General features: G+C 36.5%; 1 protein-coding gene across 1 annotated transcript in view; it reads left to right on the top strand.

Annotated features, from left to right (window-relative positions):
* Nucleotides 1-9,699: 9,699 nt before the first annotated feature.
* Nucleotides 9,700-12,422, top strand: part of LOC136807229 (coiled-coil and C2 domain-containing protein 2A-like) — a 48,062-nt gene continuing 45,339 nt past the window's right edge. The window contains exons 1-8 of the mRNA XM_067063824.1: nt 9,700-9,784; nt 9,924-9,956; nt 10,181-10,252; nt 10,441-10,501; nt 10,753-10,931; nt 11,435-11,506; nt 11,752-11,946; nt 12,219-12,366. Of these exons, the coding sequence (XP_066919925.1) occupies nt 9,737-9,784; nt 9,924-9,956; nt 10,181-10,252; nt 10,441-10,501; nt 10,753-10,931; nt 11,435-11,506; nt 11,752-11,946; nt 12,219-12,366 (808 nt within the window). The 5' untranslated portion in view covers nt 9,700-9,736. The remainder of the gene's footprint in view (nt 9,785-9,923; nt 9,957-10,180; nt 10,253-10,440; nt 10,502-10,752; nt 10,932-11,434; nt 11,507-11,751; nt 11,947-12,218; nt 12,367-12,422) is intronic.

The following is a 12,422-nucleotide window of genomic DNA, read 5'->3' on the forward strand; positions in this document are numbered from 1 at the left end:
AACCAACTAACCGAACAACCAGAGGCAGAAACCGGTCCAGAACACGAACAACCACCTGAAAACGAACCGCCTCGACAACCCGAAGAAGAACCGGAAAATATCGAGATTCTGGACGAAAATCAACCAGAGGAAGACGAACTCCTACAACTAAAGGAAAGACTACTCGAAAACTATGCGTATAGTATCGTCACACCCTTTGAAGAAAGGTATAATTTCAAAAAACCTAACAAAAAGACCCTAAAAACATTGGAAAAATCTTTGGGAAAAGTAAACAAAGTTCTCGAAGACGCTACAGTGCTAACTGACATTTCTGACGTCAATCAACTCAACAATCTGACGTACGCGGCCGCGATCACAGCTATAAATGAGATCAGTGCGCAGAAATGTTGTATCTACCGAAAAACAAATAAAAAACAACGAAAGGGGGATAACTGGGTGTTCAATATGAAAATGAGAATTGACAACATCCGAGGAGACGTAAGCCGAGTATCACAGATGCGAGACCCAAATCCCTCTACGAAAATGAAAAAGAACAACAACGCCATGCGGCAAAAATACAACATCACTGACGAATACGAAAGAGAAGTAATATTAGAAACTTTGAAGCAACGCATGCTAGCTCTAAACAACAGACTGTCACGATACCAAAAACGCCAAACACAATTCCGCCAGAACAACGATTTCATCGAGAAACCTTCGAAATTGTTCGACGAGCTTCGAGGAAATAAGACCGAAGTCAAAGACCCACCATCGAAAGAAAGTATCGAACAGTTCTGGAAACCGATGTACGAAACACGGAAGTGCTACAACAAAGAATCCGTCTGGCTACAACAGTATGAAGAGTCTATCGATGCCGCGCAGTCCGAGTACAGTGATATCACGCCAGATGAAGTCATGTCTGCAACAAACAAATTCGCCAATTGGAAAAGCCCAGGAATTGATAAAATCCAAAATTTCTGGTGGTGCAACCTTCCAAATATTCATGCCAAGTTTGCTGAGCTTTCCAACAACACAATTGTCGACCCAACAACGTGCCCTAAATGGTTGACCACCGGGAGAACCACCTTAATATCAAAGAAACCACCAACCCAGAACCCATCTAACTATCGACCAATTACCTGTCTACCCATCATGTATAAAATCATCTCAAGTATCATAACAACCCGTATGAATCACCACATCACGGCTAACAACTTGATACCTGAAGAGCAGAAAGGCAACGCCAGCAATACCTTCGGCACAATCGACCAACTGATAATCAACAAGATGATTATGGAGAGCGCCAAAGTCAAGAAGCGTAATATATCTACGGCGTGGATCGATTATCGAAAAGCGTACGACTCCGTCCCGCATGATTGGATCATCAATGTCCTGAAGATGCATAAATTCGACTCGACAACCATCAGTTTTATCGAAACAACCATGAAAGAATGGAAAACTTCAATCACACTTCCATTTCACGAAAGCACGATTACGACAAACGAATTTTCAATCAACACAGGCATATTCCAGGGAGACAGCCCGTCCGGAATGTTGTTCATCATGTCCCTGCTACCATTGTCATGGTTGTTAAAACGATCGAACCTCGGATACCGATTCGCCAACAACACCATATCCCACCTGCTATTCATGGACGACCTCAAGCTGTATGCATCAAACGACCAACAACTGCGTCAAATGATTGCTATCGTCAAAACCTTTAGTGATGACATATGCATGCAGTTTGGGATCGATAAATGCAACAAAACCACCATCATCAGAGGAAAGATCAAACCATCAGAAGACATCACTCTCAATAACGGCGAGCTCCTAACATCTCTTCAACCGAACCAACAATATCGATATCTGGGGTTCAAAGAACATTTTACGACTGATAAAGAAACGAAATCGTCATTGAAAAAGGAATATTTCTCCCGACTTAAAATGATATTAAAAAGTGAACTTTCCAGTAAACATCTAATCAACGCCATCAACATGTGGGCAGTACCGGCACTGTCATACGGCTTTCCAATACTGGATTGGTCCATAACCGAACTTGAAATCATCGACCGCGAGACACGCAAGATGCTGCAATCGTTCCACGCAATGCACAGCCAAAGCGACATAACGAGATTATACATCCCAAGAAAGGAGGGTGGTAGAGGTCTGATAAACTTAACTGAACACTTCAAAAACTCGATCATCAACTTCAGTACCTATTTGCTATCAACCAATGAAGCCCTCCTCAACTTGGTTTCTGATTGGCAGACCTCTAGAAACGCAAAATCGATACATGAAAGGGCGCAAATCTATTGCCAGGAGCTCGAGTTTGAAATTGAACAAATGTCTACCCTCAACAAACAACAACGGAAAAACAAAATTAAAAATAAACGAACTGATATGAAAGTTGAAACCCTAAAGTCGAAAAATCTCCACGGGCAGTACGCTAAGCTTCTTGACGAACCACACATAGACAAACAAGCCTCGATGCATTGGCTAACTGCAGCTTCACTTAAATGTGCGACCGAGTCAGCCATATGTGCAATACAAGAACAAGCGATAACGACAAATTATATCAAAAAGCACATCTTCCACACGGAAGAATCAGACATTTGTAGAGTTTGTCGAAAAGAAAAAGAAACGATCCACCATATCATAAGCAGCTGCGAATCCTTAGCACCCACCAAATACCTTGAACGCCACGACAATGTATGCAAGTACATCCACATGCTTCTCCTGAACGAGTACGGTATCCTCGATAAAGTGATTCCCTGGTACCAACATCAACCAAAAATTGTCGAACAGAACGATCATGTTAGGATACTGTGGAATTTTCCGATCCAAACTGACCACCGTATCCAATACAACAAACCGGACATCGTTGTTATAGACAAAATCAATAAAACCGCCAACATAATTGACGTTGCCATCCCAATCGATTACCGTGTTGCCCAAAAACGCCTAGAGAAGCTAAGAAAATACTCAGACCTCTCCACCGAAATAAAAACTCTCTGGCGATTGTCAAAAGTTAATATCACTCCAGTCATTATTGGTGCTATGGGTTGTATGTTTAAATGCTTTGATAAGGATATTGAAAAACTAAATCTTGAGGTACATAAATTTGATAAATTTGAAGCTCAAAAAATAGCCTTGTTAGGGACAGCGCATATAGTGCGAAATTTTTCTCACTTAGTCTAATTTTATACTACTATTAGAATCTTATCCACATTCAATACTCCTAAATAAAGTTTCTTAATTTCTCAGAAATATCACAGCTTCATGATGTAACTTCAATCTCTGAACAGCTCCACAAGCGTGAGCCCAATAGATTGATATTGCAACATGAATACAGAGTTTTTGGGAGAATCCACGTACAGGATTCACTTAGAACTCTCTTTGAGATGCGATTTTTTTCATTTCTTCTTGATATAATTTCAATTTCCGATTCTCTCCACAAGCGCGAGACAAATGTGAAATTGAAGTTATAACAAGAAGAAATAAAGTGAATGGGAGAAGTTTAGCTAACAGTACCCCATATCACGCAAAATTTCTTTTTGTTTGAGAGCCTGCCTGAGGAAGGATTCATAGGTTAAGAAAATAAAAAAAAAAAAAAAATTATATTATTATTTGATTAGGAATTTATTAAAACTAATTCTATTCGTATGAGACAAACATCATAAATCATGAGACGCAATCAAGCTTGTTCAGAATCATTTTCGAGTCATCAATGAATGTTCTGTGAATCTTTTCAGTGTTTTACAGCGTCTTTTCGAACATAAATTTTGTCCCAAAATCCTGAAATTATAGTCCTGAATAAGAAAATATTATTTAATATATACTGTTTATTATATCTTCTAGTTTATTTATATCTATCAGTTTATTTATATCTAGGAACGAAACCTATCTAACGATCTGAAGCGGAATTATTCCCACTTCGCTTTTCAAATCACAGTGTGCATTTTAGCATCAGGGAAGCAACCATAGCTTCTTCAAATCAAATTATCAATTTACGTTTTTAAACTGATGTGTAAAAACCTAAGCTACGATTTTTTTTTCTCGATCAAATACACCTCAGGGTAATTTATGTTGCTACTATTTAGTACGAGATGTACTCTTTATGATTTATAAACAGGAAATCTCTATTGTACTTTTGAATTTATATAAGGAAAGAAATGAGATAATAATAATAATAACAAGTTCAAGGCACACGAGGGCCTCTGAGAACCGGATCTTGATTACAATTGTCTTGTCTCGAATCTTTTCGGATGTTTTTTCCAAGCTTCGTTGAGTCTTTCTTTAAAGATTTTGACAGTCTTTGCCTCTACAACGTATCTTGGTAATCTATTCCAGTTTGGTATACTCCTGTAAAAGAACGAGTTGGTTTGTGCGCCTCGGAATCCATCTTTACCAAAATTTGGTATCAGCTCATCTTTGTGTCTCCTGTTCGGACGTGTTCGAGTCGATAATTTACTTGGAAGAGTATTTTTATCGTAGTAGTGGAGATGTTTGTATACTTGGACCATATCACAAAAGAGTCTCCTGAATTCAAGCGTGGGGAGGTCAAGTATGCGCAAGCGTTCTTCATAGGACATATCTTTGCAGATAGGCACGAGTTTTGTGGCGCGTCTTTGTACACCCTCGATCAAATTAACATATTTTCGAAGTTTAGGTGACCATACCGACTGAGCATACTCCAAGTGCGGACGGACAAACGAAGTATATAGTACTAGGAAGATGGATGGATTCAGATGTTCAAAGCTCCTGTTAATCACTCCTAGTATTGAATTTGCCTTCTTTACCTGCTTTGCAATATGCTCCTCGAATGTAAGTTCTGAGTCGATCACAATCCCAAGATCTTTCTCTTCAAAAACATGTTCAAGCTGATTTCCATCCAAACAATATGGATAGGCATGTTTGATGTCAGAGAATTTGCCAATAGTTAGTACGTGACATTTGTCGGGATGGAAATTTAATAACCATTCTTTCGACCACTTAACTAGCGCGTCTATATCCTGTTGGATGGAAATAGAGTCTTCGATAGTGTTGACCTCTTGGAAGATTTTGGTGTCATCAGCAAAAAGGAGTATAAATGATGATATCACTCTTTCAGGAAGATCGTTGATGTAAAGAACGAACAATAACGGTCCAAGGACACTACCCTGTGGGATACCACTAACCACGTGATCCGTTGTCGAAAATGATTTATTTACTTTCACTGATTGGGTTCGTCCATTTAAAAATGATTTTACCCAAGACATTATCGGACCATCTATGCCGTATGCTAATAGTTTCTGGCATAAACGACGATGAGGTACAGTGTCAAAGGCCTTTGCGAAATCAAAATAGATACTATCAATCACTTTTCCCTCCGATGTACTTTCACAGCACGTATCCAAGTAATACAACAGTTGCGTAACGGTGGATCGATTTTTGATAAAACCATATTGCTTGTTCGATAAAAGATGTTGATCAAGAAGATGCTCCATAATATGCTTTCTCACTATTGACTCCATCAGTTTGCATACTATTGATGTCAAGCTTACAGGTCGATAATTTACTGCAAGATTTTGAGCACCTTTGTTCTTATATATGGGTATTACGTGAGCTTCTTTCCAATCCTTTGGTAGAGACCCTTCCTTTAATGATGTGTTCATTATTACTGCAAGAGGTTCAGAGACGTAGTCAGATAACGACAGTAGCATCTTAGGATGTATTCCATCAGGACCAAATGATTTATTTTGATTTAGATGTTTTATTTCGATCTGGATCATTTCTTTTGTTATATGGATTTCATCGATTACGGACTCAGTTCTTTTCTCGAAGTCCGGTAGCTCCCCAGGAGGCTCTCTTGTGAAAACACTGCAGAATTGACGTTGAAGTATATTCGCCTTTTCATGGTCTTCATGTTTCAAAGAATTTTTGTCATTTGGTGCCTCAAGTAATGATGATACCGTACTGGAAGATTTCATTTTGCTCCTGACATGTGACCAGAAAACTTTTGGTTTTGTTTTTGAATTGTTGCAGATTTTCCGTTCGTAATTTCTATGGGCTTGTGTCATCATTTTCGTCACTCGGTTGCGTACACGGGTGTATTTCACGCGATTCTCGTCTTTCTCTCGCGGCGATGATTTCATCCATTTTCTATGTAGACGCTTTTTCTTTGCTATTTCAGTTCTGAGATCTTTTGGAATAGGAATTCTTCCTCTCTTTCTCCAACCCTCGCCTCCAATCGTTTTGAGCGGGATGAAACGGTTTTGCAATTCGCTTACTTTATTCTTGAAAACTTGCCAAAGTTCCTCGACTGATTTGTCATTAGCCGCATCTAGAAAAATCCTTTGCCAGTTACCTGTTTCAAGATTTTGCTTCATTGCTTCAAAATCAGCATTATCATAATTGTACCTTTCCGATGTGGGCTTTACATATGCATTGCACTTTATGCTAAAGGTCAGGGAACTGTGATCGCTTTTACCCAATGGACTGAGATATTCCAGATTTTGTGTTTGGTTGGCTTCTCCTGTTAGAATGAGATCAACCAAAGATGGTTCATCGGTTCCACGGCATCGTGTTGGTTCGTCTACGTTCTGATGGAGGAAAGAGTCGCGGAGAGTATCTAAGAACTTCTCTTCTTTGCTTTCTTCCTGATGTTTTGTCGTCCAATTTTCCCAGTTAATTGTAGGAAAGTTGAAATCCCCTACAAAGCATTTATGGGAATATTTTTTGATGGATGAAATATCGTAAATGAGCTTATTAAGTCTGATGTTGTTTTCATTCGACATGTTACTGCTGGTAGGGCTGCGGTACATGCATGCAAAAACCAGTAAGTCATTACCACTTAGGCGAACTTCTATGATACAAGCTTCAATAAAGTTGACTTGATTTATTGATTTGGTCACATTAACAATCAAATGCTGAACTGATGCGTGGGCAAGAATGATAACTCCACGGCCAATGTAGGTATCCATATTCGTATGACAAACAACTTTATAATCTTTGAATTCGTACTCGTGTAGTTCTCTTAGTGTTCCATGTTTTGGTTTTACTTCACATATGGCAACAATGTGTGGTTGTTGTTTCTCTACGTTTTGTATAAGTTCTTTCTTTTTGCCTGATGTTAGAATATCAGCGTTGCAGTAATAAAACTTGATACCATTTATTGTTAGATCATGGCGAGGGACTTGATTCAGACTTTTTTGATTTATTGTTCTTTTGTTTTTTGTGTTTGAGTGAGATTTTTGAACACAACTTTCTTGGTTGCATTCTCTATTTGGGGTTTCGTCTTGATCTTGATGAGGAAGAATCCGTTTTTTGAATTTCCCCGCACTCTCCATTTTTCATTTTCAGAGTTATTATTTGCGTTACGTTCTTTAGCTTGGTTCGAAAGTTTTTTTAATTGGTTTCTTTCATCGGGTGTTAGATCTTCAGTGATACTGACTGCCCTATATTTTTCAATACCCTTAAGAAGACAAAGATTGCCAAAGAGTGTGGACTTTTCTCTCTCGTTTGAGAGACAAACCAAAAGAGGTCGCTTCTTCTCTTGTGATGGACTTCCAAGACGAGTGACACGCTTGATTTCAACCCGGGAGTGTGTATCTCTAACAAGATCTTTTGCCCACTTGAGGTCGTCATTAGTTTCTTGCTCAGTTAATCCGTGAACAATGATGTTGGAAGACCTTTTGAATTTATCGTTCTCTTCCGCGTCCTCCTCTCGCCATGCTTCACGAATTGCTTCCTTCATTGTTGTTTGTTTTGATTCGGATGTTCCCGAGATCTTAGTAGCGTCAGCGTACGACTTATTTAAAATGGATTTTAGCTCAGTTTTGATCAGTGTTTCTACATCCTCTTTGAACTTCTCCATGTTCGCGTCCATTTTTTGTTCGACGTACTCCAAAGTATGGAGTGCAGGATTCTTGTCCATTTTTTTCTTCAGTTCTGCAAGTTCTTTTTTCTTTGAATCAGCTTCAGTCTTGCTAGCTTCACATTTCTTGAGAATTTCTTTCTCCTTTTCTGCTTTCACCTTTATGATATTTTCACAGTTCGTAACGTCTCTTTTTAATGATTTGACTTGTTGACTTGTAGAAGGATACTTGTTGGCAATATTCTTTGACATTTCGACACAGTTTATGCAAATAAACTTGATGCCCTTCTTTTTATCTTTGATAAGCTGTATATAATAAGCTGGAAGTTCAGTGCAAGAGTAATGTACACTTCTCATGCATTCGGTACAGTTAAAACGGTCCTTTTTACGATCTGTGATGCAATGCGATGGTCGGCATGTTTGAATTTCTTCTATGCTTGTATTGAGCTCGCCAGATGCAGAGGGTGATGGTGATGGTGGACTGACTCGGCTACTGCGAAGAATCTTCTTCATCTTGGTTGATGGTGAAAGAATTTTCGAAAGATTGGTCAAAAATTATAAATTTTTGAGAAAAATTTCAAAAATTCTGTTGAAAAAACTCAGAGCTCCAAAAAGAACGTCTGAACTCGAGAAAAATATTTGACGTCTAATTTTTTTTGATCATGATCATCGCAAAAAAATTTGTCAGTCGCCAAAAAAGATTCAGTGGACACAGTTCATCACAAAAAATTTTTTGTCCTAGAATCAAAATTAATTCTAAAAGATTTGCGAAAAAAATGAAAACGTTTTTATTTTCTGTCACAAATTTTTTTTAGTTCATCACTTATTTTTTGAGGGAGAAGAAAAAAATGAGAAAGAAAACAAAAGAAAAGATTAAGTAAACAAAACTTGGTGAATATTTTCTTTGTTTTTTGATCTATTTAAATAAATTCATGTTTTGTGTTACCATGACGTTGAGTTAGCTTTCTTAAGACATAGGAATATATTTTGTATGTAGCAATAAGGCATGGAAGAAGTGACTCTGACCTGCACTGGGTCTTTATGGGTTTAAGTTTGAAACAGAACTGAAAATTTAGCATGGCCATAATATTATTGTGACACCTTCAAATCAATGCTTGTATCCAAACTCCCAGTACAGAAGAAAATACAAAAATAATCTGGATAGATTAGAAATAAAGACATTAAGGATCATTCTAAAGAAACTTCCTTTAAATCTCAGTGCTGCAAATAACGGCCGGTGATCGGTAATTACCGGTCATTTTGTAGTTTCTACCGGTCATTCTGAGGCTCAGTTTTTCATTTTGTCCGGTTAAAATTTGAAGATTAGAGGCTTAGATAAATACTTAATAGCGCTTCTAATTAAAAGAGGAACAGTTTTCAAACTAAAATTGGTGTTTTACCAATCTAGGTCATCACATACTACAAAATTTTCTAAGATGGTTCCACCAAACCCCCTGCTCGTTACACTCGAAAAAATTACCGGCCAACTGAAATTTCCTTATTTGCAGCACTGAATCTTTTCACGGTTTTATCCCCAAATTACTAACTTCCTGATCTAATAACCCTGGTTTAGAAAAATCAAATTCTGTTTTTGAAAAATTCATAAATCTGCATAAATTTTTATTTTTTTGGTGGACATTGTAAACAGGTGTTTGCAACAAAAGAGTTTGCAACATGAAATTTATCCATCGCAAATTATTTACGACAGCTCTTCAGTGGACACCCAGCTTAAAGGCTCCAAAAATATTATTATACAGAAAATACTATAGAACTTGTAAATGATTTCTCATATTGTACTTGCAACTGTCTTACGACTATTATATTATGTAATTTAACTTTCCTTTTTGCATTGATTTGATAGTGGCTTGTAAGAAAACCAAAACTGAAATAAAAACACGAAAGATGGCTTCAGATGTTGAAGAACTTTCAACCAGTTCACAAACACCAATGGTAATGAATTTGTACAATTTTTATTTGTGTATGTCTGTTATTACTTTGTGGATATTATATACTTGCCATGAACAGTGGGACCCAAGAATAAAAAATTTTGTTCTTCTATTGATATAGTTTTATCAATTATATATTTTAGATCCCCTTCAACGAAGAAGTAAATGACATTGGGGTAAATAAAGATTTACAATTAACAAAACTTTTTGCCTTGGTGTAGGCAAAGTTGGATTAACTACAATCTAACTTTACTATTTGTGATTTTTCATAGGATAAAATTTTTGCTTTTTTGAATTGTACTTGAAAATTTTCACAGATATGGCTATACAGCTTATTTTGACTTTGTTTGCTAAGCCTTGAAAAAGAAAATAGTATTCCACGGTATTGCTTAATTTTCAGGTCATTGGTGATAAAAATGAAGATGGTATGATGACTGAGTTACGTAATCGTCGTACAATAACTTTGAAACAGGTAATAATTTCTTAATTATGATTGATACTGCCATTCATTTTTATTTTTTATTGAGTGTAGCTCTCAACCAACTTTAAGAAAGTACATTTTATGTTTTTATTGTTTTCAGTACAGTAGATATAGAAACTAAAAAGCAAATGGTCAAGTCAAATTTTGACACATTGAAAGACTCTTATTTTATTTTTTAGATGGAAAAAGAGGAAGAGACAAACGAGGAAGCAAAAAGACCTACAACTGTTACACCAAGAGGTCTTTTTAATAACTACCTTCTTCTTACTTTATGAACTTTTACTTTACGCAGTTAGCAATGGAATTCAGTGGAAGTCTTCATAAAAATATAGATATTTTCTGCCTCTGTTAATAACTATTGTGCGGCTCTAAACAAAATAGGTTTCATTTATCACATGGAAAAAGTTTATTAAAGTATACAATAAAAATTGTGAAAAATTAAAATTTTATTAAGTGTTATTTGATTCATATAAAATTATGCCTTTTTTAAGGAAAAGAGAAAGCTCTAAAACCTTTACCCATTGAATCACCAAGAATAATGACACCGAGAAAAGCATCTGCTACTGAAAACGAAATCAATACCACAAAGATGTTGTCACCTGGTAGTAGCAATCTAAATCATTCAATTAGGGAACGGTTACGAAATCGTGTGAGATCACAGGCTGTTGATGTAAGCAGATTTTACATAAAGTTAATTTGCAACTGTGACCGGGTAGCTTAGTGGGTACAGCATTTGCCTTACCATCCAAGGGTTGTGGGCTCGATCCCTGGTCACCGCAACTTAGCAAATGAGTAGCTTAGATTGAGTAATCTGATCTAGGTGGGAAGTATCTTGGAGCTGAGACTAGATGCGGCGCTCCTTCTCAGCATTTCATCTCCAGGACGATCTAGCCTCACTTCCGCTGACAGCCACCAGTTGAATATACTTACTTTAATTTGATTGATAACAGCTATTATCATGAAAATTAAATTAAATATTAGATATTTAAAAAGTTATATTATTAGAAAGTTCATGATTTCTTTTTTAAAAGATATACACTTTATAAGACAGTTCTGTCACAATTATCAAATCAAGTGTTAATAAGAATATTTGGTCGTCTGAATCTAAAGAAGCTAAATTATATTGGGTCTAAAATTACCCGATGTTGGTTAAATTTCTTTTTATTATTTCAGCAAAATGCACCGAGTCGAAAACTGAGAGGGTTGAGGGATAGAGTGCTACCTACAAGATTTGAAGAATCGGCTGTAAGGGACTTTATTGTCTACCATTCTGTAGCTATTGCATATGTCGATCTTATGTATAACTATTAAATATATATGAAGTTTGTATCCTATGTACACAAACCTTGAATTTTTCTACAAAGTATATGGAAACTTTGAAAAATACAAATTGTTGCGCATAGACTCTTTGTAGTTTTACTGGATGATCATTTAAAGTAAGGTTAAAAACAACAAGGTGTTAATAAGAAAGCTTTTTTTATTTTTTTTAGCAATTTTCTCTGAACGAAGAATTGGACCCACAGCTACAAGAGAGTCTTGCTACAACCAAACAATGGAAAAAAATGAAACTGAAAAAGGAGAGAGATGCTGGAATCATTACGGATGAAGAAGCTTTTCTGTTTTTTGTTGGTGCATTTGATGAGAATCGAGATGATGAAGATAAAAGCATTATCAAAGAGGAACTGGTAAATTATGATTTTTTTTAGTTTACATAGGTCTTATTTTTGGCTTAAAGTTTGGCTTTCACTTTAGGATTCTTAGAGTTGTGCATGTTCCAAATAAGGCAAGTTTATGATCCTATCGCCTCTGGTCGACCACATACTGTGAAGTTTGATGCCCTCAAAAGATTACACTCAAAAATTCCTTTTTAGTTTTGTGTCATATAGGTCATTTTAAACACCCTAGACCATGAGGATCTTCAAGTTTGATGTAAAACAATTATCTTTTACACGTGTAGGTAGTTAAAGAGTCACACGAATCACATGATATATTGATTGATGTCGAAGAAGCCCACCTTATTTATAACGTGAAGCCAAAATATGTTTCACAAAAAGAACGACTGACAATCGAAGATGAAATTTTTCACTATCCTTCACCCGTACCAGGTATGAAAAAATGTTCTCTGACTACAAATTGGAGTTTTTTAAAGCAACCTTTTAAA

This window comes from Clytia hemisphaerica, unplaced genomic scaffold (assembly GCF_902728285.1).
Source record: "Clytia hemisphaerica strain Z4C2 unplaced genomic scaffold, Clytia hemisphaerica genome assembly, whole genome shotgun sequence".
NCBI classification, from domain to species: domain Eukaryota; kingdom Metazoa; phylum Cnidaria; class Hydrozoa; order Leptothecata; family Clytiidae; genus Clytia; species Clytia hemisphaerica.